This window comes from Artibeus jamaicensis, unplaced genomic scaffold (genome assembly GCF_021234435.1).
Source record: "Artibeus jamaicensis isolate MK-2021 breed Jamaican fruit bat unplaced genomic scaffold, CSHL_Jam_final contig_2259, whole genome shotgun sequence".
NCBI classification, from domain to species: domain Eukaryota; kingdom Metazoa; phylum Chordata; class Mammalia; order Chiroptera; family Phyllostomidae; genus Artibeus; species Artibeus jamaicensis.
Window position 1 is genome coordinate 2,862,425 of NW_026521468.1, and position 24,222 is coordinate 2,886,646.

The following is a 24,222-nucleotide window of genomic DNA, read 5'->3' on the forward strand; positions in this document are numbered from 1 at the left end:
AACTCTGTTACGTTTAATTCTGGTCTGTTCATTTGCTTCATTGTACTGCCATTCTGTGAATATATCACAACTTATCCATTCACTACTGATCGGTATTTGAGCAGTTTCCAGTTTGGGGCAATTATGAATAATGCCACTACGAACATTCCACATATGCCTTCTGGCGAACATATGCACGCATTTCTGTTGCACACCTAAAAGCAGAATTGCTAGTAGCAGGGTATGCTGTGTCAGCTTTAGCAGATTCGTACTTTTCCAAAGGGGGGAGTATCAACTTATACTTCTACCTTTATTTTTCATGTTGATAACTAAAAGAAAAATACATTTTAATAACACTGAGCTCAAGACCTTACTGGCTGAATAAAACCTGCCAACTTCTAACCCATTTTAAAAGAATAGTGTGTTACATGGAAAAATGCTTATTGTAGTAAAAAGACAAAAACCAGCAAGCAAACAAAAAAAAAGCCAATAAAATTTTGCACCTGAGTAGAAATACACCAGTATTAACAATGGCTTATGGACAATTTCTCTGTTACTTGCTTTTCAGTATAGTCTACAATATAGTCACTCTGTAATAATGGCGTTGGCAAAGCTTTACTGTACAGCAAAAGCCCCGAGAGAAATGTAAAAGTAGGTCAGGGTACAAATTTCATAATGTTTGCATACATTTATAAAGACCTAATTAAGTAATGGATACATCACAGAAAAGTGTTAACTGTCTCACAGAACCTTTGGTACAGTTATTACACCCCGCCCCTGCATGAGGGAGTCTAAGAGACAACTTACATAAAATTTCACTCCAGATTAAAATACAGATGGTGAGTCTAGAGGGTAATTCTTAATTTGTAAGGATACAGCAAAAAGACAGTGCTTTTGACATGATGTTTTATATAGCAACTCAGTGTCATAGTGCTGGTCTTCTCATTTCTTTAGAGACTCACCATAAAATGGTCCAAAAGCAACACAGAAAATTAATACACTCAACATTTCCTTGAAAGAGATCATTGCTCCCATCGCTACCTGCTGGTTAGTAAGTGTTTGATATTCAGTGTTTTGGAAAGAGTTACCTTTATTTTATAAACTGGTTATTAAAACAGCCACCAAAAACTTACCATTCTCTACTACAAGTGAGTTCTAGTAAATGTTTACTGGACACGTGAAAGTGTTACAAAACTCATACTCCTTTCCTAATCACTTCACTTCATTTTTCTCTCCTTCATACCAAGGACTCTTGTGTTGGGATAAGAATATGTGGTTCCTTCAAATTTCTCATTGAACTAGTAACTATAATTAACTTGTAATCAAAATAAATCCATTCAGTAGAATGCTTTGCAAGCTATATATTTTACTTCCAGGACATACTTCAAACCATAAATATACTTTTCCATCTTCTTTTCTAAGCTCAAGTATAATAGGGTACACATTGAACAAAAAAACTGAGTCACCGCCCCCCTCCCCACTCCTCATTGTTTTCCCAAACTCAGAGGAAAGCTTTCCTCTCCAAGTGAACCTGAGAAGGCACAGGCTTGAGCTGCCCCACCTGTAACACAAAGCTTTCACAAGGCATGACATGAACCTGGACTACCGGATTGGAATAAGAGGTCAAAGAAAGCTATTTGATTTAGACACCCAAACAAGCTCCCTTTCAAAAAGCACTACACTGCCGCTCTCACCAAACCATTTCCTACAGAAATCTAAACAGGCTAGTCAATCTGGTCTTTAGAAAATAGAATCCGAGAACTAACATTTCTGACATTATAAGCCTAAAAATTCCTGTATTAAGGGAAAAAAACAAACACCTTTACCATCCAAATCTTCCATAAACAGACTTACAGTTTCAAAGGTTCACACACCATTAGTTGCAAAAGAAACATTAGAGATTGCCTAGGTTAGTAGCCCCCAACTTTCAGAGACTAAGGACATTTATATAAATTGCAAAAGGCTTCTCTGGAGCCCTGTGTAATAACAGTTATATGTTTAGTATCTGTCTTTGGAGAAAACACACAAAGACTACCATAAACTGGTAAAGTTTTAAAATAAATCTACAGTTTATTTATCATAAACTACATATACATTTGAAAAGGTCACACATATTAGTAAGAAATTACAGCTCATAGATAGAACTTGCATGGATTTTAAAGTTATCTTTCAACTATTCTGCTGCAGTGGCTCACTGTTTGACACCACAGTATGAGATTAACATCCCTATTTTACTTAAGAGCATATCAAACACCATGATTATTTGCATTCAACCAACTAGCTGTAGAGCCTAGAATACAACCTCAAGACCTAATGATATTTTTGCTATACTGCGTGTATGCAGGGTTTTATTTTAAGACCATGCAGGAGACGACTGCAGAAGTTGGCAGCAATGGAAATACAACTGAAGAAAAGAAAAATAATATCCCTAGCTGATGTAACTCAGTGGATTGAGCGGGGGGCCTGAGAACCAAAGGATCGTGGTTCAATTCCCAGTCAGGGCACATGCCTGGGTTGCAGGCCAGTTCCCAGCAGGGAACACATGAGAGGCAACCATACATTGGTATTTCTCTCCCTCTCTCCTTCCCTTCCCCTCTAAAGATAAATAAACAAAAATCTTTATAAATAAATAAATAGATAGATAGATAGATAGATAGATAAAGTTGGAGCCCTGACCAGTGTGGCTCAGTGGGTTGAGTGCCAGCCTGCGATTTCCAGTCAGGGTATGTGCCTGGGTCACCAGCCAGGTCCCCACTGGGGGGGCATGCGACAGGCAACCAATCCATCTATCAATCACATATCGATGTTTCTCCCCCTTCCCCTCTAAAATAAATAAATAAAATCTAAAAAGTACCCTAGAATAGGGTACAATGAAGAAGGTCTAGGTTTGGAGCCAAGATCAAAAGCTCAGTCTGGGCAACTCAATTCAAAGCATGGAGTGCGTAAGGTGGAGATGCTGGACAGGCAGCGGGGATCAGAAAAAGGATCTGAACTACTGAGAAAAACTGGGGAGCACTCCAAATACATGTGATAACTGAAGCCACAGCACAGATAAGACTAGAGTGGGAAGGAGAAGACGACTAAGAACCAAGACTTCAGGAAGAACAATTAAAGATCTATCAGAAGAGCAGGGGGCTGGAGAAGCCTGAAGAACACCCAAGAGCGCAAGGAGGGAACTTAGAACCCAAAAGAGCAGAGTATTTCAAGGAGGACATTTTTGAAACTAAATATACACCCACTCTGGATACACAATTAGAAAATGAAGGTCCAAGAATGAATCAAAGAGAATTCCCTAAAAACAGAGTCCAGAACTACTTCACTGTGAACGTTCCCACAAGAACGAACTCAGTTAAGTAACAATATCCAGTCAAAACTGATAAGTCTTATACAGATGTAGACAAAAATAAATCTTTGTAACTACCTGAGATTTGAATACAGTTTACAGACTGTACGATAAGCACAGGAATGTGTGAACTTTATTCCATTTTAGAAAAAAAAAAACATCAACACTCTCAAACCCTACAGTTTTTTAATCTCATAGATGTTAGATTATTTCCAGATTGCTAAACCTTTTTAGCACGTTAAACTATAAACACTTTCAGAGCAAAATCAAATAGTATTCATCTCTGAACCTTCAGCATCTAGTTCAGTGCCTATAAGTACTTGACTGAAAAAGAAAAATAAAGAAAGGTTCGCTGAATGAAACTCCGTGGGCACACTTTTGTCCCAGCTGTGCTGGTGCTGCAGCCACACAGCCTCCAACAGCACCACCCACTCCACAGAACACTTCATTTCTTTAGAAACAGAATGCTGTGTGCAGAGATCTCATCGTGGTCTGCCGAGGGGGGGGGGGTGCAGTTGGGAGGACCTTTGAGCAACACATTCCACAGGTCTGAACGATAAACCCAAGTGCTGTCAGCCAGTGCGGTATCTGCAAAACTCAAGGATGTACTCTAGTGTGCCAGCCAGTACTGAATGTCTGCTCATTCGTTCTTGAGAGTTGTAGAAAATAGCAATGCTGAGACATAACAGACCTGGTCCTTACTTCCACACAAACTAAGCTAATTAAACTCATCAGTTGCGGCAGTTTGTTTGAAACACAACTGTTGGCACTTAGCTGATATTAAGTTCAGAAGTGTTTTCTAACTTTCAGGTTAATGTTACCAACTGAAATCTACCCGTATGTGTTCTCAAGAGTGGTCTACAAAAGCAAAAACAAAAAGTAATCCCATACTTTCTTTGACCAACTCTTTATCAGATATTTTGGGTAGAAGCCACACATTTCTATGCTGCAAGAAAAGCACGAGTTCAGAAATAAGAATCAAACCACCAGCTGCACTGAACTATTCAGATAAATAATAATGATGATGACGATGATGATGATGAAAGGAACACCGCATTTATTTTGAAACGCGAACTTCCAATAAAAAATAGTTGGAACTTGTTACTTTGCACTCAGGCATGCAGCAAACTGAGTATTTATGAAGAAAAGGACACTCTGGATTTTAATGACATATTTTGTATTCTAGGACCCCAATTTGAATTGATTGATAAGCCTAGGGGTGGGGGAGGGGAGGCTAATCAGATGCAGACTCTATCTCTTCCTTTGGCTAATTTATTCAAATATGAATGAAAAATAATTATCTCGAGGTAACAGCATTTATAAAGTAGGATTGTTATGTTCAAGATATGCTAACTTTTTAAACCCTTTGGATTAAAGGCTAAAACTCAATTCTACCTGCATGAACTGAATAGTAGAAAATTACCTTGCTCCTTTTAAAGAAAACTGTGGAAGCTACCTCGCCCAAGTAGAAAAGCAATTCTAAAGTCACACAACCTAAAAAGAAACTAAAGGTATTGACTTTTGGAAAGGATGTTTATAATGGTTTGGAAAAGTGCACAACAGTTTAAGGCAAATAGCAAGTAATATTAAACAGCTACAAATCAGGGCAGAAAATAAAAGAACTTCCATACAACTTGCCTGTCTGCTCTTCAAAACGTCCTCTGCCTACAGCACTGTTCACAAAGATTCAGCGAACACTAAGACACAGATTTGCTTAGCAGAGCTTTTCACCTTTTACCCGGAATAGTTATTTCACATTTTTCCAATTCTGCCATTACACAGCACTTAAGAAATCCAAAACAACTACAACTCTACGCTAAATCCCAAAAATTGCAACCAGAAAACCCCAGCAAACAGGAAAACAATTCAAAATATTTTTAGTCAAGAGCCCTGTAATGAAGGGTTTTTTATTTTTATTTTTTACATTCTTGATCTGAATAGTAATACTAAACCCTCTCTGGGGGTGGGAGATAAAGGATTTGACCCCTAAATTACATTATTAATCCCCTCTCCTACAGATATTAATGTGCTCGAGATATGCTGTTCTCCGTTTATCAAGGAATTAAAATTCATTTGTAGTTTGATTTTTGCAGCGCTTTCCCATGTACTCACTTGAACGTATACACAACACGAAGGTATGACAATGTTAGACTTATCAGGCACACAACATAACACCTAGCCAGAACTTATTCTATTTATCCGACTACACAAAGCATCGTCTTGATGCTAGCAAAGTAAAGCGTGAGCACAAAGAAGTCTGCACCACTGCCCCTTCTCAATGAACAAAAATTCCTGCAAACAATAAGACCAAACTCACCCATTTCTCAAAGAAAAAGAAATCCCCATCTTAGAAACAATCGCGAAAAAAGAAAAGAAGAAAAACCAACTTCTAAACCACACATTCACGTAAATGTTTTCAACTCAAAGCTCCAAACGCTCGGCCAACCACACAACTACCCACAATCACAGCGTTAGCGCCTTCTCTTAAATTTTGAATCTGGAGCCGGAAGGGGAAAAACAAAACCCAGAACAGTCATCCAAACTCTCACGAAACGGGAAGAAATCATCTGAAGTTAAGAAAACGTGTTCATCAAGAGTCAACTGCCCCATTTCCCCGCCCCCGCCCCTTCCAGCCCGTGCACTGAATCTTGTCTGCAACATTGGCGGGAGGCAGGAGTGCTGGCGGCGAGATGCTCCAGGAGAGTCCAACGTACCCCGGCCGCCGGAAGAAATGTCAGGGGCCGGGCGTCGGAGACAAAGACCAGCCCGCCGAGCGCCCGGCGCGGTCCTGCGCCCCTAACCGCCCGGCGGAGTTGGGAGCACAGCCAAAGCGCCTCCGAAGTGCGCGCCCGGGGTCCCCCTGGCCCCCCTCCCGCCACCGCGGCCGGGGCCCACCCCCGAGCCGTTTCCCTCCCAATTTGGAAACCGCGCGCCCGGGACAAAGCGGGAGGGCGCGCCGGACGCGACGGCGGGCCGCGGTGGCGATGCCCCTCCGTGCCCAGCGGTAACCAGTCGGCGGCGCCCCTGTCTCTCCCCCAAGCCCTCCTCTGTCCCGGAGCCCCCGCCCCTGGCGGCCCCTCGCCTGCCTCCCACAAGTTCTCCTGTCCCCACCCGGAGCCCGCCCCTTGCCCGCTTTTCTTCAGCCGGCCCAGCGGTCGCCCCTTACCGGGCGGCGGGATCCCCCGGAGCCGCCTCCTCCGCCGGGCCTCAGCCCGTCCCGCCGGCCGCCGCCTCATGTGCCCCGCGCTGCCATCGCCTTCGCCACCACCCTCGCTTCTCCTCCTCTTCGGCCGCCGCCGCAGCCTTCGCCTCAGTCTCCTGCCGAGGCCGGAGCCAAAGCCGCTCCCGCCGCCGCCCGGACCCGCGGGGAGGCGCCTGCGCACTACGCGCCGCGATGGGGGCGGGGGCGTCCCGCCGCGGCCTGGGAGCGGGGGGCGTGCGGCACGCGGCGCTCGGGTGGGAGGGGGCGTCCCAGAGCGCGCCGGCGGCGGCTCCAGCGCCTAACTTTACGTGGTCGGGGCTGCGCGCGCTCCCGGACAATCCGGGACGCGGCGGAGGCGCGGCGCGTGTAGCCCCACGCGCATGAATTCTGCACGGTGGACGCAGACTGCTCTGAGTCAATACATTCCAACAGCTTGATTCCCAGGACCCGAGTGCCCCGTGGCAGGGCCTCCCTCGGAGCGGGCGGCTAACGGCGCAGTGAGGACACGCCCTTACCTGGATATTCAGGGTGGGTCCAACTAGTCCCGAAGTTGTCCTCTGCGCTCCGCTAGGGCCCTGGTCCAGTGTACCGCAGGATGCTGATGTCCCTTTCTAGGTTCTGCTCTGAAGTTATTCGAGAATCCTACGAGCACTTGGTAGGTTTACCATTCTAGCTCTTTTGGTTAGTGGCTTTTAGAGGCGTTTCTAGATACGTTTGAAGCCCTGGACCTCTCGGATTAACGAGACCCTAATAGGCCATTTCCTCTTAACTCCTTGCATCCCAGCAGTCTCAAGACTTCCAACAGTTTGTATGCATAGGAATCTCCAGTCTTGAACTGCCTGGTAAGAATCTGAAAATTCCTCAGATACTTTAAGTAGCGTGAGTCAGTGCACAACAACAGAAGACGCACCAAGGGACGATGGGGAAGTGCTCTGTCCGGTGTTTGCCAACTCTCACACTCCCGAATCATCTCATTTGACCATCACGCTGCAAGAGGATAAGCCTTTATTTTACCCATTTAACCAGAGAGGAAATTAAGCTCTAACAATTGAGGTTCAACCCCCCCGCCCCACCTGCACCCGGAAAGCTGGGTCTGGCCCCATCAGCTAGTCCAGAGGTTGAAAACTTGAGGGCTAGGCACCCAGCCCACTAACAAAGTTTTGTTTGGCCAGTACGGTGTTTTCCAAAAATATGAATAAATTGCCAAAATTTAAAAACCCTACTTCTGGTTTCTCACTAAAATGTCAAAAATGTGTTCACTTTGAGCCCCTACATTCAAGTGGCAGCTACTTCTGAATAACATCTGTTAATCCAGGGCAGGTGCTGTCCCCACCCAGCTGCTTGGACTCTCTGTTTAAGTTCTCTTCCCGCTGTCCCTGCCTGTTCTTGCCATGCCCCAGTCCAGTCCCCAATTATCACATTTCCTCTACAAATGTATTTAAAAAGACAAGTATGAAGACCGCATTTATGGAAATTTAAATAAAGAACATGTTAGTTAAAGTAACACCGGTGACACATCATTGTGCATGCTGATGGAAATGTTAAACCTCTCCCATATTGCTAAGAGCAAGTATAAATTGGTACGAATCGCTTTGGAAACGTGGCACTATCTACTAACGCTGAATCTGCGGAAGGATACACTATGACTCCATGGGAATTCCACAGAAATGTGTACAAATGTCCACCAAAATACTTGTACTAGAGTATTTTTTCTTTTGGAAGCCCCACTCCCCTTAGAGTAGTAATAGCAGCACTATTTGTAAAAGCCAAAAAGATCTGGAAACTACCACAAAGCCCATCAACCGTAGAAAGGAGAGAGAAATTGCATTATATTCACACAATGGTACATGATGCAGTGGTGAGAACAAACAATGACAACCACACACAGTACGACAGGTGAATCTCACAAAACTTTCCATTTATGTAAGTTCGAAAACAGGCAAAACTAACGTGTGCTGTTAGAAGCAAGGGTAGTAACCCAACGGAAGAGTAGTTACTGGAGAGGAGCGTGAGGGACCTGCTTAGGGGCCAGTCCTGTTCTATTCTTAATCTGGATGCTGAATACACAGGCATGTTCAGCTGCCACATCTGACTACACACTTTTGGGGCATATTAGGACTTCAATGAAAATCTTTAACATGGTGTTAAAATGTTTGATTATATATGTGTATATAGAGCATATATGTATATAAAGAATATAGATAAACAAATGTATCGGGTTTACAGTTGTATGTGAAACAGTTTATTTTTGTGTTATGAATAAATTATTGTTATTTTCATATAAACAGTGGTAAATCTACTTTTGCCCCACCCTGTATTATGCATTATTTATATACATAATTAATAAATGATTCATGTTTATGAAGTATTTTCTCATAAATTCATAGATAAATCTGGGGGGGAAGGCTTCCCATCTTTTGGCACTGGCCACTGGTCATGGAGGTTGAAAACATCACACTTTTTGTATCCGTTACGTACTACTGAAGGGATTCAGAACGAACCTCCCGAAGATGTGCCACTTTGACACGGGAATCCTTTTGAGCTGAAGGCAATTGAGATCCTGGGGGCTCAAGAAACTTCCACCTCTCCCTTGAAGAATTTAAACTGGGGGCCTTGATCATAATGAGAGTTATCACCAGAAATACATTTTTATGACCTCTCTATAAGGCAGCGCAAATTTCTAGTTACCGGATAGCTGCTTTTCTTATCGCCCTATGAATGGCCTTCCCCTGCCTTACCTCTTTCATCGCTCAGAACACCATACGTACCTCATTTCCCTGTCTCCAAAACTCTCCTGCAGGTGGGGTCTCTGACTCACCCATCAGGGGGGTTCCCTCATGTATGTACATAATTAAATCTGGCCACTTGGTTAATCGGCCTCAGGTCTATTTGATTATCAGACCAGCTGAAAGAACCTAGAAGGAGGGAGGAAAGTTTCTGCCACCCCCACACTACCAAGCTTGCAGTTCTGTCTCTCTTCTGGTAGAGCAAACTTTTGAAGATGGAGATAATGAGACCCAAGGCAGTTAAGTTGTTTTACCTGCAGACGGTTTAAAAACCAGAAATATAACCAGAGGCTATTATCTCCTCCTCGAGACTCTTCTTTCTCTCCCGTCACACTGCCAGCTATTGACATCCTTTCATCTAATTACAGGTGGGAAACCAAGGCCAGAGACCTAAGCCAGAGGATTTCCAGACCAGGCAGTCACCAGTGTCCAGCACAAACCCGGGTGTGGCTGCTAGAATGGGAGCTCTGGAAGGGAGGGCCGCAGCACAGAACCCAGCTTCTAGAGCAGAGTCCAGCACATAGTAGCTGCTTCGAAAATATATGCAGAATGAATGAGTGAAGGGAGGCTCACCATTCCTAGCACAAAAAGGCTACCAGGGGGAAGAGAAAGAAAAGCCTCAAGTTTCACACAGGGAAATGGGGCTAGTTTCCAGCCTCTGGCAGGGAGGAGCGGAGCCCAGGGCTGTGAGAACATCACTTTATTCACATGGGGCCCAGGCAGAAAGAGATCAAAACCCAATTTGAGAACTTTGAGAGTCGCCCTGGGGCTCTGTGGTTTGGGAACTGTAAGGTCAACTTGGAGACTGAAGTGTGTCACTGTTTCCATTACACATTTTCCAGGGTCTCCACTTGGCTGGTAAACTCAGAACAGATTCTTCTGTGCTGGGGGATGGGCGCAGAGAGGTGGGATTCCAGAAAGCTCCCTGTTGGCCACTGGAAGCACTGCCTGCCCCCAGCCTGGCCGATAATAAGAATTGTTAAAGAAGCTCTTGATGACCCCACTAACAGCAGGGCGCGGGCATTAGTAACGCAATTCCTCCCTCGTAATCCCCAGCAGTTTCAGCTAACCTGGCAGGACACACTACACTGCTTCTCCCTGCCACAGGGATGTTGCCTGAAGCAGATTTTTTTGTTGTCACTTTTTTTTTAAATAGGTAACACAAGTAGCACAGAAGGAACAGTAATGAGAGGCCCCCACCAGGGTTTCCCAGAGCCTGGTTAGCACTGTCTTGTATATTAACGTTGAATTTTAAACTACAATTAATCCACTTGCGGATGAGGAATAGGTAAAGTCCGTGCAAGAGTTGGCGGTAAGAACAAGATAGGAGAGTGAGAAGCCAGGAAAAATTCCTTGGCAAGTAGAACCGGGAAACCGAGACGGACGGCTGAACAAAGTGGTTGAGCAATGCACAGCCAGGTGCAGACAGGTGCAGATGGTCGCTGGGGCAGAAGGCCTGCAGGGGGCAAAACCGGGGAAACAAGGACCTCGCCCCCAGGTAACCTTGCCTCCCTGGAGACAACATCCAGGCCTCAGCTGTTTTCAGCTCCAGGCCCAGAAAAGCAGCAAAACCAGGTGGGCTACGCCAGAACCAGGTGCCATGACTAATCTGCCTGTCACTGACCAATCAGTGGAGACCAGGACCCTGAAAGGGCCACACCTGGAGAACTGAGGAATGTTCTGCTGGAGCCCTCCCCTGAGACTTCCCTTAAGATTATCACCTGCCAGAGAGGGATAAAAGCCTCGAGACAAAGGACCCAGGGCGCATGCCCTGGGGAGCAGCCTGAGCCACTTCTGGGGAGCAGCCTGAGCCACTTCTTTCCCCACAAACACGAGTCTCCTAAACTCTAAGGCAGTGGGCAGCTGGCAACTCGTCCCAGGCTAATTCCCTGAACCGATTCTCGAAGGCCTTTTTTCTCTGCCTTCCCAGCAAGCTAAGGCAGGCCGGCCTGCGCTCTCCTGTTGCTTCTTCCATGCACAGCCCCTCCTTGTGTCACTGTCCCCAGCTTTTAGTAAATGCATCCTCACAGCCACCTGGACTCATGTTGCGAAGTCTTTCCTACATGAAGTCAGGAACCCACACACTACAGCTGGCCCTAGGCCTGCCGGCTCAGGCCCCCTGTCTGGTAACAGGAAGAAAGATGTAGGAGGGAGGTGAAGAGACCTGCTCTGGTACTCCCACCAGGCAAGGGCATTTGGACAGGCCCAGACACAGTGCACTGGCCCGGGACCCACTCTACCTTGGTGACAGGCCGGGGAGCAAGTGCATGGTCCTGGAACAGCTGGAAGCCCTGGGTTCAGATGTTTGCTCTGCCCAGCTGTTTGCACTTGTCTACCAGAATTTCTAAGATGGTGTGAGAAAGAGATGATGAAATGCACACGAAATCGCATTATTAATAGCTAGGGTTCATTTTCTAGTGTCCCGTGGTAGGTCATGGTCATCATCATTGGTGGGGTAGCTCGGCCATCTACTTGTAATGATCTGGCTGAGCCACTTAAACTCACTGAGCCTTGCCTTCCTCATTCCTAAAATGGGAATGATGATCTCTCCATGTCGAGGATTAAATAAGGTACCTGAAGTGCCTGAACCCCGTAGATGGTCAAGGCAATAGTCCCTTTCCCAGTGCGCTGTAGGGGAAGCTGGGTATTTGGATTCCAAAGCCCCCAACGCAAGGACCTTAGCCAAACATTTCAAAGCTCTGCATCTCGAGTGCATCATCCAAGATAGTGGTTTCTGCTGGTGTCCTTTCGCAGCTCAGAAACATTCCTTCACAAGACAGGGTTCTATACCATCCGAATCTCTGCAGTCTGATTCGGCCTTTTAATTACCACTATCAACACCAGCTTAGAAGTTTTCCAAGTATGTGCCAGTCTTCCCAGAAAGATTATTAGGTCCCAACAGCATTTTTCTGGCCCCAGGCCGGTGGCTCTTGAGGCTGTCCTTGGACAATTGCCGTAAGGTCCTTGGAACTCAGTGCCTGTTTTTAGAAGCAGGGGGTGTTAAACCCTCCCCAACTCAGGCGCCTACTAGGGGCTGCCTCAGCCCAGCCACATTGTCTGGAAACTTCCACTGCCCCGCCCGTTCCTGTTACCACACTCTCTGCCTCTCTGGGCACAAGACACTACTATAGGGCCTAATGTTTTCTTCTCTGTGACACCCCCAGCCCAGCCCCAACTCAGAGGGTCCTCTGTTCCTCACCCAATTCTTTCTCCATCATCCCCTCACTCCAGCTCTCCATAGCTCCAGGCAAAGGCCGCACTCCCTTCCATGTTGGTCCTTCCACTCCCTTGGGCTGCATATGGTACAGCAGGGCCTTAGATTGTGTGGGGCTCCAAGTCCTAGTCCCCCCCCCCTTCTCTTTTCCTCCCCCAACAGGCTAGAGAACCTGAAGCTTCTCAGTAAGATAGGGAAGCCCAGCAAGAGGTGGCAGTGGGGGGGGGGGGGGTGTTCAGAGGGACAGGAAAGGGTGTGCTGCCCTGTGGACCACCCGGAGTCTGTCATCAGGGACTTTCCACTTCTCACCCAGCCCGCTAACCATGCCCTGCCACTTGCTCTTTCTAGAGAAAGAGGAACAGGCAGAGTGTGCTGGGAATTCTCACAATCATCTTATTTAACCCGTAGGATGATCCTGTGGGTCCCTGCTACCTCCAGTTTACAGACGATGTAAACTCAAAGAGGTGGAGCGGCAGAAGAGCAAGTATTTCGAGGGTGGTGGTCAAGCAGCCAACTGACCCACGTCTAACGCCAGCGCACGCTCGGGACCCCCTGCCTGTCAGCATCACTCCGTCAAAGCCCTGGGAACTAGAATTTCTGTTAATGTGATCTGATCTAGGAGAGAGACGTTTACTAAGCAAATTACTCGTGCAGAAATGCTGGAAACAAAATAATTATTGAAGACTTGGCATATTAACAAAAATGTTGTCATAATTTTATCTTACGTGTTTACTAAAGCAAGCCTCTCCAGAAATCTGTTCCTTAAAAGATCTGTGTGTTTTCCAAACGTTTTTGAAAATAAAAAGCAATTTTCTTCTGTTTTAGGACTTCTCCTCCAGGGTGCAGTCCCTCTCCTGTTAGTCCCTGACAGTGTGATCGGATTTCAGGAAAGGTGAGCCGTCTGGGCTTTTTTCTTTGTGTCACTTACTGGGACCTTGGGCAAGACATTTAACCCAAGCCTCAGTGTTTCATCAGTGAAATGGAAAGAACAATAATAACAGTGCTTACTTCATAGCTATTGTAAGGATTATTCAATGAATAAAACAATCTACTGAAGGCAACTAGCACACTTTTGGCTCTACGTGCTCAGCAAATCATAGCAACTATTATTATTTTCTCAGTTCAGTGCTGGGATGCTGCGGAGCATCAGCATGATCTCAACAGGGAGAAGGCGAACTTCACCCTCTGGCAGGGGTGTCCAACCTGTGGCCTGTGGGCCACACGCAGCCCGGGCTGGCCGTGAATGCAGCCCAACACGAAACTGTAAATTCACTTAAACATGACGAGATTTTGTGTGTGCGTGATTACGTGCCGCAATGTATTTAACGTGTGGCCCAAGATAGCTCTTCTTCCAGTGTGACGCAGAGACACCAAAAGTTTGGACATTCCTGCTAGAGCTTAGTTCCTGTTTTCTAAAGGCTTGGAGCTGATCTGGATCCTTGCCCTGTTTCGTCCAGACATTGCTACCCCCTCCCCACCACCTCTGGGCTGGATCATCCATCTCTTGAGAATTCAGGCCACTACTGGGACCAGGAGAGGCAGCGGGGAGGGTGTGTGAATGACTGGGAGGAGAGTTCCCAGGGACACTGGGGATACATGAAGGCCTTGGGGAGTTGCTGTGACCCTGGGTCTCTTTCTGGAGCAGTGAGTCCTAGGGAGAGAAAAGAGAGACATCGGCTGCTGGACAAATTTCCAGTGCTGAAAAGCCCCTTTAGGACTGACGCATGGGGCTGAGAGAAATTTAGGGAAGGAACAAAGGCCTGGGATGGAGTGGGACTCTCCAGGGTGCATTGGAATCTTTCTCCACTTGCTTAGCCAGAAGATACTTTTCCTAATTGAGTGGCATGATCAATCGGCATTCCTAAGCTTCAGTATCAATCTGGAGAGGCTTTCAGCCTGGCCAGCCTCCGGGAAAGCGGATCAGGAGCACAGACTTTGGTGCCAGCCAGACCTGGGTTCAGATCACAGTGCTGCCGTTTACTAGGTGTCCATCCTTGGACAAATCCGGTAGCCTCTTGGAAGCTCAGTTCCCTCGTCTATAAACAAACAGCTGCTTGCCCTGGCTGGTGTGGCTCAGTGGATTGAGTGTCGGCCTGCAACACAAAAGAGTCGGTGGTTCGATTCCCAGTCAGGGCACTGGTCGGAGCAGGTTCCCAGCGAAGGGCACATGAGAGGCAACCACACATTGATGTTTCTCTCCCTCTCTTTCTCCCTCCCTCCTCCTCTCTCTAAAAACAAATAAATAAATTCTTCAAACAAACAGACAGCTGCTTACTACGTAGCACAGCACAGAGATCACAATGCAAATGTCTAGAACAGAATAGGCACTAACGCTGGTCCTTGTCATCTCTGTGACCTGAGCATTACCCGCAGGTGGTATAAAGGGCCCCAGAGAAGTGAGGGAAGTCCTGGTGGTTTCAACTCCTGAACAAATACCCTCGGTCCAGAAAGCATCCTTGAAGGTATCAAGACCAAGACCACAGAGCCTGCCTCCCACAGTTGGAACATTTTATTTCCAGCCCACAATGTTCATAAGAGTATTTGAGGCAGTATAATTTATGGGAGAACCCCGATTCCCACCCATTCTTGCCTCTATATTCCCATCTCCATTCTCCAACTCAAGTCCACCATTGACCCAGCCACTTCTGTCCCCGCAAATTAAAAGATTAAACCTGCTTAAGGCTCCTTTCCATTTGGTCTTTCCTTTCTCTCCAGTGCCTGGAGGCCAGCCTGAAACTCAGCAGAGGGGGGGTTAAGACCGATGCCCTGACCTATCTCCTCCCCTCTCCATTCCCAACTTCAAAGTCTCCATAAAGCCTGCCACTGCTTCTCTGACCCCATAGTGGCAGCTTCATCATCAGCTCCGGGCTGGTTCAACAGATACTGAGCCCTGGCCCGGCCATTCACGGTCCACTTCCTAGCCTTCTCCCGAGGTAAGCACCGGCATGCTGAGCGCCCGTAGGGAAAGGAGGGGCAATCAGGTATAAAAGTTGCCTCAAGCAGGGAGTTTGTTTTATGGTTAGATTTAGCAGGCAGCCCACAGGCAAGAACCCCAGGGCTGGGACTACGCCTGGTTTGCAACCAGAGCAGACATTTACAGGGGTTAGCGAATAGAACAATAAGGGTCACCATCCCAGTGGTGGAGGCAGGGGGTTGCTATATGTAAAGACACTGGCAAGAGATGGACCTGGAAATAGGAACTGCTCGGGGACGAGACGTTCGTTAGCATTCGTGTCTAAACCCTATGCTAAAGCACACACAAACCCACGCCTAATTATTTCGCTCACCAGCTCCAGTGATTGGGTAGCCATCTGAGTCTGGGATGGCCCTGCTCCCTGGGGCCAGATCTTGCTCCGTAGCTCCCTCAGGAGTAACTGTCACAAACTCAAGGCCAGTTGGGGGTGGGGGGTGGATCCCAAGGTTCAAAGCCTTTTCCTCCCACCCTTGTCTGTGAATTTTTCCAGCTGCTTTTTTTTGGCCCAAGGATGACACTCACAGGGATGCAGATTGGGGAGGGGGGAGCAGGGAAAACAGTGAAGTCAGAACAGGCTGGGGAAGAAGAGGCCGATGTTTAGGAGACCGGGAGAGGGGGAGATGGTGGAGAGGTCCAGTGCCTGAGACGGCGCCCTGGGCTGCTGTTTTAGGCAGCGGGCATGGTGAGGGTCTTGGTGGGCAGCTTTCTCTTTCCCACCCCAAACCGAGGAACACTGGAGTTCTGATTGTGGGGCAACTCCTTCCAGGGCTGGGCTGAAGCCTAAGCTACCCAGCTGTTAGCCGCTGAGGGCAGGATCATGTCTGCTGACAAAGGCTGGTGGGTGCCAGCCGAAGGTGAGGACAGCGTGTCTAAGAGGCTCCTGAGGAAGACCAGGGAGTCTCCGCTGGTGCCTGTAGGTGAGTGGGAAAAGAAGGAATGGGGGCGTGGAGGGGGCCTTCTTTTTGAGAACATCCCTCCTAGTCCTCAAAGAAGGAAGCAGAGCACTCAAGTGGTCCTCCCCACCGAACAATCAATAGCCAGGAGTGAACCAACAGCAGAGGTGTCAAGGGGGTGGAGGACACCCCCTTCCAATGCCATGAGGTCTGGATGGGTGGAAGGCAGCCAAGTGGGTGCCTGGGACTCGGGGAAACGTGGGGCACCAACACCAGTGTCAGGAGGGGAAGGGGCAGTTCGGGATCCCCCAGGGCTTTCTTCCTCAAGGCCCTGGGGAAATAGGGAAACAGCTGCACCAGGATGTGGACGCCAAGAGGGGTTGGAGGGCCCAGAGCTAATGGGGGAAGGGGAGTCATGATGATGGGCTATTTCGTGTATGGGAGAGAGGCACCACCACAGGGGGCAAGCCACATTGAAAATGCCACCCAGAGGAACCAAATAACCGCCCCAACCCCCCGCAAAGCTGCACCAAAGCAGCTGTTCACCCAGATGCCCAGTGAGGGGTCTCTCCCAAGAGCGATGTGCTTCGTGGATGAGGCCCAGGTCATGTTCTCCGACTACAGGCCTGGGAGGCTGCCTGGTGGTGGCGGCATACAGGATTTACCGGCTGAAGGCTCGAGGCTCCACCAAGATGTCCATACACCTGATTCACACCCGCGTGGCAGCGCAGGCCTGTGCGGTGGGTGCGATCATGCTGGGTGAGTGGGGCCGCAGGAGACGGAGCCGAGTCCTGACAGTTCAGGGACCGTGATTTCAGTCCCTGCTCCCCATGCAAGGCTCCGTATCAAGTCCTTGGTGACACCCCCATGCTGAGACACTTTCAGGGGTCCCTGTTTAATCTCCTGTCCCAGGCCTGTGGGGACAGTGTGCAGTCTGTTTCATGAGAAGTTTGTCCCAGAGTTGAGAAAAAACATGCAGCAGAACCTCGGCTGAATTTCTCTTCCTCTCTGGATCACCAGAGCCAGAGACTGAACTAATTAGACAGCTGAATGACAGGTGACAAGTCCTTTTCTCCCATCCTTGGTTTTCCCCTGTGTAATATAATAACCACCCCTGGCTTGTCTACCTCCCAGGTTGCAGCGAGGATGCTCAGATAGAAATGCACTTGAAATGCTTTGTGGACTGTCGAGTGGGTGGCTTCCCCAGGCTGTGTGGTCAGAGCTTACAGTAGTCCTGGTGAGAGCCCTAGGGCACAGAGATGAGCGGGCAAGCTGGACTCTCAAAGGGACCAGCCGAAGCCAGACCACTGGGACTCTGCTCTGCCGTTACTCCTCCCACGGACACCTGGGAGAGTCAGAGGGCGGGTGGAACTTTCAACGCCAAGGGGCATTTTTCCTTCTTCCTCACACAGGGGCCGTGTACACGATGTACAGAGACCACATCAAGAGAACAGCACAGGATGCGGGGAACAAGTAGGTTCCCACAGTCCAGGGCCGTCAGACCCTCACGTTGACCCCTGACGTGCTCCTAATAAAGGAATTTTGCAGAAAATCAACAAGTCTCTTGTTCACCTGGGGGAGGGCAGAGTAAGGGATTGGCAGTGGCTGGAAGGGGAAACTCAGAGCAGAGGGTTGGAAATCAAAGAGTTTTGGCCCCCACCTCCAGGGCGACAGAGACTCTCAGGGCAGGAAGGGAGGCGCTGCAGACCTCCGATCCCAGAGACCCAGTACCTCCCAGGCCAGCTCAGATCCCACCTAGGGAAGCATGGCAGAGGGGGCAGGCCGCCAGAAGTGGGAACGGGGCAGTAAATAGGCCTCCAGGCTCCCAGGGACACTGCATCAAGAGGCGGGAGCGCCTCTCGTCACAAAGCTGCTTCCCTGGGGACCCAGGCAGGAAGAAGGCTGCAGCTGGGAGCAGAGGCAATGAAGCCTCCTGGGAGACGACAAAGCTGTGGAGCCCAAGGGCCAGGACTAGACTATGCTGGAGAAAAGGGGGTGGAGGGGCAGGATGAGAGGAACAGAGAAAGGCAGAGGTCAGAATGTTCTGTTTACTTATAAACCATGGCTAAGGTCAAACTCGTAAAAAAAAATTCCATGTAAATTCTGAAAAGAGGGCCTCTTGGGGTTAAACACTGTATGCCCCCTTCTCCTTCCCTGAGCCCAAGCTCTTCTCTGTCCCCTGGGAATGGAGCCAGGCAGAGGCCAGAGAGGGAACCAGGAGGCACCTTCAGCCTCCCCCACTGGGCCCTGGGTTGGAGGCTCTTGGCTGTTCAAGATGGCCACAGCAGCTCCTGACACTCTCTGACAACACAGAGTCCAAGTCGCATGAGGTCCCAGCTTCCAGTCCGGGATGCAGCCCCTCCAGGGAGCAGGAGCTGCTAGGAGCCCGGCACTCACATGGGGTAATTGAGCACGACATCCTGCTTGGCGAGCTCCAGCAACATAGGGTCGTCGAAGAACTTGCTGATGCTCACGTCTTCGCTCAGGCCCTGCAGAGGGTGGGGGCGGACACAAGAATGAGCCCCGTGGTGGGTAAACAAGCTGGGAGGGCCCTGAGTGCTGTGGCTGGGCAGGAGGGTGGTCTGGGCACTGTCACCGGGGAGCAGGTCCTCCTTCCCCAGACAGCCTGTGTCCCCCAGGCCTGCTCAGACTGCACCTCTAGGGTCCACAGTGTGTTGCTCTTAGTCTTTAGGAGAAGGGCCCGAACGGAAGCAGTGAAGACGGGAAAACGCATGCTGAAGGCCCCAAGGGCTGGGGGTGGAGAGGGGTTTGAGGACACACACCTTCCGGCGCCGGGTTTTGATCATGAATTCTCGGGCCAGGTGAGGGGCTGGCTGTGGCTCCAAGGGGCGAATGACAATGCTCTTGTCCAGAGGATCACCAGGAACAATCTGAAAGGCAAAGGGGTTTCAGAGCGCCCGGGCAGGCCTTCAGTGCATTCGGGTGTGGAAGCAGGACTCTTCCCAAGGAGTCTGGAAAGTCTCAGTCTGGACTTGGGAGGGGAACGGACCAGAGGGACCGGTCTCGCACAGGGGGAGGCCAGGTCGGCCAGCCTGCACCCTTTTCCTACCTGCCAGTGGTGAAAGACAGACAAGGAAAAGGCCTGCCCCTGGGTGTGAGTCCGCAGATCAGTCTCGAAACCAAAGGAGTCGATAGCTGGGATGAAAGCTTTGATGGTGTAGAGGGGGGAGCCTGGGATGGGCGCGTCCTGAGTCACGTGTCCCCTGAGACAGAACAACAAAGGCTGAGTCCCTAGTCCTACAGAGGTGAAAGCAGAGAAGCAATCTGCCCCCGAACAAGAATCACCATCGAAGAGTGGAACTGTGAACGCACTGCAGGAGGCACAAAGGGCTGAGCCTCTCGGTCTAATTCCTCATGGAGGTCACAGGGGCAGCAACCTCTGCGCCAGAGTGGGAACGCAGATGGGCAAGGTTTTATAGGCTTTCTTACCACGGACCCCCTGCAGTGCACTCCCCAGGAGCTCTCTCAGGATGGGTGCCCAATAAGGAATCTCAAATTTTAGTCTGCAGATAATCTGGGGATTTCCTCATTCCTGTTCCACCTTCTTCTGAAAACTCAGCTCATTAGGTTTCAGGGGTAGAGAGAGTGGGAGGCTGATCCCTCCAGGGGCACCCGAGCGACCTCCCACTCTGTCCTTCCTCTCAGTGCGCTCCCCAGCGGCCTGGGGCTGCTCACCTGCGCCTGGCCAGGACCGTATACACGGCGGAGACACAGTCTGCAGGGGCCTGGACCTCTACAAAGTAGTAGGGCTCCATCAGGCGAGGAGTGGCCTGAAACACAGCAGCAAGAAAGCGCCCCTCAGCTGGGGAAAGGCTGTGGACCCCGTGCCCTGAAGCAGCACAGCCCTGCCCACTCACCATGAGGAAGGCAGAGTAGACCACTCTCCTGGCCGTGGGGATGATCTGGCCCCCGCCCCGGTGCAGTGGCTCCTGGGCGACCACGGCGTCTAGGATCTTGAACTTGACATTTCGAATCACTGAAAAGGAGATGGGGCGGCTGATTTAAGGAGTGGTTCGGGTGCTACCGAGGGCTCACGCCAGAGCAGCAGGAGCCCCTGGAAGCTCTGCAGCGTCTCGTGGCCACGGAAGGTGAGACACAAAAGCCCTGCAGACGGGCGTCCCGACAGGGTACGCGAGGCCTGCGGCAGAGAGGACAGCAGTTGGGCGCGTGCTCGCTCGTTTCAGGCCATACACGGGCGTATGGAGCCTTCTTAGAGGTTTGTGGGCTTCCCTTACAGACATCTGATTATTGTGGGATGTAGAGTAAGTTCTAGGAATTGAGTGTTCGTTCCAATGAAGTCCAGTTCTGCTCTATAAACTGCTCCAATCCCATCTTGCTCTCGACCCACCTCCTCAAACACATTCCTTCTCAGGAATGAGGAACAAAGATCAATCTAGAAATGACTTCGTTTCTAGGATGTACTAAGTGGTAGCAACAGGATCAGGAGGGACAGAGGGAGGAAGCTGGTCCAGGACGTGGGATGGCCCTGTGTGGCCCAAGCTGCTTCTGCCAGGTCCCAAAGAGGAGGCCACCCACCCAGCCCCCCCACCTGGGTGCAGGGACCCTAGAGGACTAAGGGAGGGGAGGTGGAGAGACTGGCAGACTCACACTCATCACAGAGGGGTCCTTCCCTGGTGCCCCACTGGAAGCCCTGGACGATGCTGTCCTTCACTGAGCCAAGAAGGGCCTTGTCCACCTACACAGAACATAAGGGTCCTTTAGTGGTGACCCTGGCAACAGCCAAAGAGTCTAGAGGAGAAGGTAGGCACACCAGTAAGAGGACATTCTCCTTCACCAGGAAACACAAAATACTTTGGGGGCGGGGGGAGAACACTCTTCAGTTTATCCACTTGAGCTCAGAGACCGCCGCCACACGGCTCCCGTCAGCTCCGCTGTACCTCAGAGGGCAGGGTGTCGTCCACCAGGATGTTGGGCCCGGTGGCGTCAGGGCCGAAAGCCCAGATGGAGCGGGCAGCGAGCAGATCCCAATCGTACTTGGTCTGGAAGAACTCTCCCAGCTTCTTCCTGGGGAAGGAGGGGACAACACAGGGCTCGGCCAGCTCTGTGACTGCTGGCACCCGGGCCCTGGCCTTTCCGGACGCAGTCACCAGGGCCCGCCCGCCGTGCGCCCAGGACAAGAGCAGAGCTACTTTCTGGGGAAGCCTGGCATCGCCCAGTGGGTACGCGGGGCCGCCCCGCCTCGCCGCCCCAGCACCTAAGCTGTGTTCTCGCCTGTTCCACGTGATCTGGACCACCTCGTTCTCGATGTCTTCAGCCAGGCCCTTCTCCAGAGGCTCAGCAATCATGGTGATCTTGTTTCTGGTTAGAAATGAAATGAGTCATGAGGTGGGCGAGTGGGACGAACACAAGGGCCATTCCTAAGAAAAGGGTGATGACAGGAACAGCTAAGGCTGTGACATTAGTGAGAGCCACAGGGGCAGGATCGAGCCAAAAGGGCTTACTTTCTGTCTTCCTTCGCTAGAATCTACCACTGTTTAGACACTAAGATTCGGGGCAGCATTTAAGACGGTCACATTACATAGGAGAGGGACAACTACAAGTCATCCCGAAGGAAAGTCTGGCAGAGGGTTTCACAGGATCGAGTCCGAAGGCGCAAAGGGTCAGAGGCCTGGGCTGAAACTGGAGCCTCCCAAGCCCCTCCCCCCGACCGCGGGTCTGCATTTCCGAGGAGCTGGCGATGCTGGTGGAGTTGGTGGGAGGGAAGCGTGTCTCCTGGCAGTCCAAGGGACACTGTGACTCCACCTTACTTCCTTTAAAAAAACTACTTTTTAAATCCTCACTTGAGGGTATGTTTATTGATTTTAGACAGAAAAAAAGGGACAGAGAGAAAGAGAAATATCGATGTGAGAGGAAAACATCGGTTGCCTATTGTCTGCGCCCCGACCGGGAACTGAACCCGCAACCCTTTGGAGTTCGGGACAACACGCCAACCACGCCGCCCGGCCAGGGCTCCAAGCTTACTTCTTATTGGGCGTTTCCGCAAAGCACTTCAGGGAGGATGTTTCTACCACCGTCTCACAAAAGGTAACAACGGGATCCGCAACCTGGGAAACCAGACGAATTATTAGGTCTTGTTTCGGATGAGAAGGATGGCCTTCTGCCAGAGGGAATTCTGAGGGCCCCTTGACACTACCTCCGTGAGAACCCCTGGTCCTCGTCAGCATCGGTGACAAACGAAACAGCTAAGTCACCCTCACTAAGAAACCTGGAAAATTTAATGTCCTGCACACAGCATTTGTGTTCCGGAGCCGGGAGTATATGAGGGTCAAATTCGGATTTAAACGTAGTTCCCCCGGGTATCTTTCAGCATCTGAGTAGCCGGCCCGCCACCGCTCACTGAGTATCTCCGTGGGCCCGGCAGAGGTGGCACCGGGCCGGGGAGGAGCCATTCCACTCTCAACCCGAGACGTCTGGGTAGCGTAGCTCCTCCCTGAAGCTCCCACGTGGGCTGTGCCTGGGGAGCCGGGCACATTCACAGGAGAGTCTCAGAGGGGTCCCTGAGGGCGCTCATTCCCACCACCGAAGGGCCTTAGAGAAAACGTGTCTCCACCGGGAGGCTGAGGCCATGCGCACGGGCAGGTGAACGGAGGGGCTACGTCAAGGCTTGACAACGAATCCCCGAGAGTCAGTCCCACTTTCTCCTTGAAACCTTCCTCCCTGAGCCCCAGTCACCACAGATGGGTTAACTGTCCAACTTTTTCTTTTTTAAACAAATGACCAAGAATAGCTTTGGCTTGGGAGCCTTGACTTTAAATACACAACACTGAGAAGAACCTTGCAGAAGGGGGCAAACCAGATCTCAAATACCTTCCCATTTAGGGAGGAACAGATTGTGCTTCTCTGTTTGATCTGCGGCAGTGGGGTGCCCCGCTCCCCATGGGTTTTCCAGGGGAATCGAGGTTTTTGTTGCTTCTGAAATCAAGTCTGGAGCTGTGAGCCAGGCCCCTGGCCAGGCAGCCACTCAAGAGAGGGGCTGCAGCTTTACCTTGATGTCTATCTCCGAGTACATCTTCCGCAAATCGTGCATCACGCAGTCCAGGTAGAGCTCCCCGGTCCCCAGAATCACGTGCTCGCCAGACTCCTCCACCTGAAACACAGCAGCCCAGGGGTCACAGCCTGGACTCTCTTGTGCCCACAGCAGCAAGACCCCTAAACAGGATCAAGGCTGGAACCCGGGAGGAGGTGCCCGAGTCCACCATCTGGTTCCGGCCTCTCCAACAAGGATCAGTGGAGAGTGTCCTCGAGACACCCAGGTCCTTCAGCGAAGTGCTGCTGGAGATAAGGTCACCGTTTTTTAAAATAACTTATTTTTAGAGAGGGGAGAAGGAGAAAGAGAGGGACAGAAACATCAGTGTGTGGTTGCCTCCCGCACGCCCTCAACTGGGGACCTGGCCCACTACCCAGGCATTGCCCTGACTGGGAATCAAACTGGTGACCCTTTGGTTTGCAAGCCCGTGCTCAATCCACTGAGCCACAGCAGCCAGGGCTGGACTCACCAAATTTTTAAAAAAAGATTTTATCTAAACATTCGTACGAGAAACACTGATCCGTTGCTAGGCGCTATGACAGGGGCCTGCACCCACAACCCAGGCTGGGCCCTGACTGGCATCACACCAGGGACCTCATGGGAAGAGGCTCAACCAACGAAGCCACATTGGTCAGGGTGCGAGGTCATCGACTTTATTCCCACCTGAGCCATTTAGGGAACGGCTCAACACCCTGCCCTATGTCTGTAGACACATGCCGACCCTTTAGCCCTGGCCAGCTCCTCAGAGGTGTGCTGGTGGGC

General features: G+C 50.2%; 3 protein-coding genes across 7 annotated transcripts in view; 1 reads left to right on the top strand and 2 right to left on the bottom strand.

The window, feature by feature from the left end:
- The window catches only part of GJC1 (gap junction protein gamma 1), a 29,153-nt gene extending 21,830 nt beyond the window's left edge, over nt 1-7,323 (bottom strand). Inside the window, exon 1 of one of the 3 annotated variants that reach the window (XM_037162196.2) lies at nt 7,040-7,323. The gene's annotated coding sequence lies outside the window, so the exon portion shown is untranslated. Of the gene's footprint in view, nt 1-5,639; nt 5,661-6,488; nt 6,692-7,039 lie in introns of those variants that run through there. The other 2 variants (XM_037162195.2, XM_053660895.1) reach the window with 2 other exon arrangements.
- Nucleotides 7,324-15,309: 7,986 nt separating this feature from the next.
- On the top strand, nt 15,310-17,938 carry HIGD1B (HIG1 hypoxia inducible domain family member 1B). 3 transcript variants are annotated; one of them, XM_053661032.1, is made up of 4 exons: nt 15,310-15,457; nt 16,265-16,415; nt 17,016-17,150; nt 17,804-17,938. In XM_053661032.1, the coding sequence occupies exons 2-4, from the start codon at nt 16,316-16,318 to the stop codon at nt 17,866-17,868; spliced, it is 300 nt and encodes a 99-aa protein (XP_053517007.1). In that variant the 5' UTR covers nt 15,310-15,457; nt 16,265-16,315; the 3' UTR covers nt 17,869-17,938. The 3 variants fall into 3 exon arrangements, with proteins under 3 accessions (XP_053517007.1, XP_053517012.1, XP_037018033.1); XM_053661037.1 differs by lacking the exon at nt 15,310-15,457 and adding an exon at nt 16,028-16,180; XM_037162138.2 differs by lacking the exon at nt 15,310-15,457 and having other exon boundaries at nt 16,029-16,415.
- A 487-nt stretch (nt 17,939-18,425) lies between these two features.
- Nucleotides 18,426-24,222, bottom strand: part of EFTUD2 (elongation factor Tu GTP binding domain containing 2) — a 33,822-nt gene continuing 28,025 nt past the window's right edge. The window contains exons 19-28 of the mRNA XM_037162139.2: nt 23,419-23,520; nt 22,395-22,477; nt 21,645-21,731; nt 21,311-21,437; nt 21,021-21,108; nt 20,270-20,388; nt 20,088-20,182; nt 19,462-19,615; nt 19,175-19,282; nt 18,426-18,880 (exon numbers count right to left, since the gene is read on the bottom strand). Of these exons, the coding sequence (XP_037018034.2) occupies nt 18,785-18,880; nt 19,175-19,282; nt 19,462-19,615; nt 20,088-20,182; nt 20,270-20,388; nt 21,021-21,108; nt 21,311-21,437; nt 21,645-21,731; nt 22,395-22,477; nt 23,419-23,520 (1,059 nt within the window). The 3' untranslated portion in view covers nt 18,426-18,784. The remainder of the gene's footprint in view (nt 18,881-19,174; nt 19,283-19,461; nt 19,616-20,087; nt 20,183-20,269; nt 20,389-21,020; nt 21,109-21,310; nt 21,438-21,644; nt 21,732-22,394; nt 22,478-23,418; nt 23,521-24,222) is intronic.

What these genes read in the sequence shown, in the direction of transcription:
- HIGD1B (XM_053661032.1), top strand. Translation starts at nt 16,316, where the DNA reads ATGTCTGCTGACAAAGGCTGGTGGGTGCCAGCCGAAGGTGAGGACAGC. An exon ending in GTCTCCGCTGGTGCCTGTAG is followed by an intron (nt 16,416 to 17,015) that starts GTGAGTGGGAAA and finishes CTCCGACTACAG; the next exon opens with GCCTGGGAGGCTGCCTGGTG. An exon ending in GGTGGGTGCGATCATGCTGG is followed by an intron (nt 17,151 to 17,803) that starts GTGAGTGGGGCC and finishes TTCCTCACACAG; the next exon opens with GGGCCGTGTACACGATGTAC.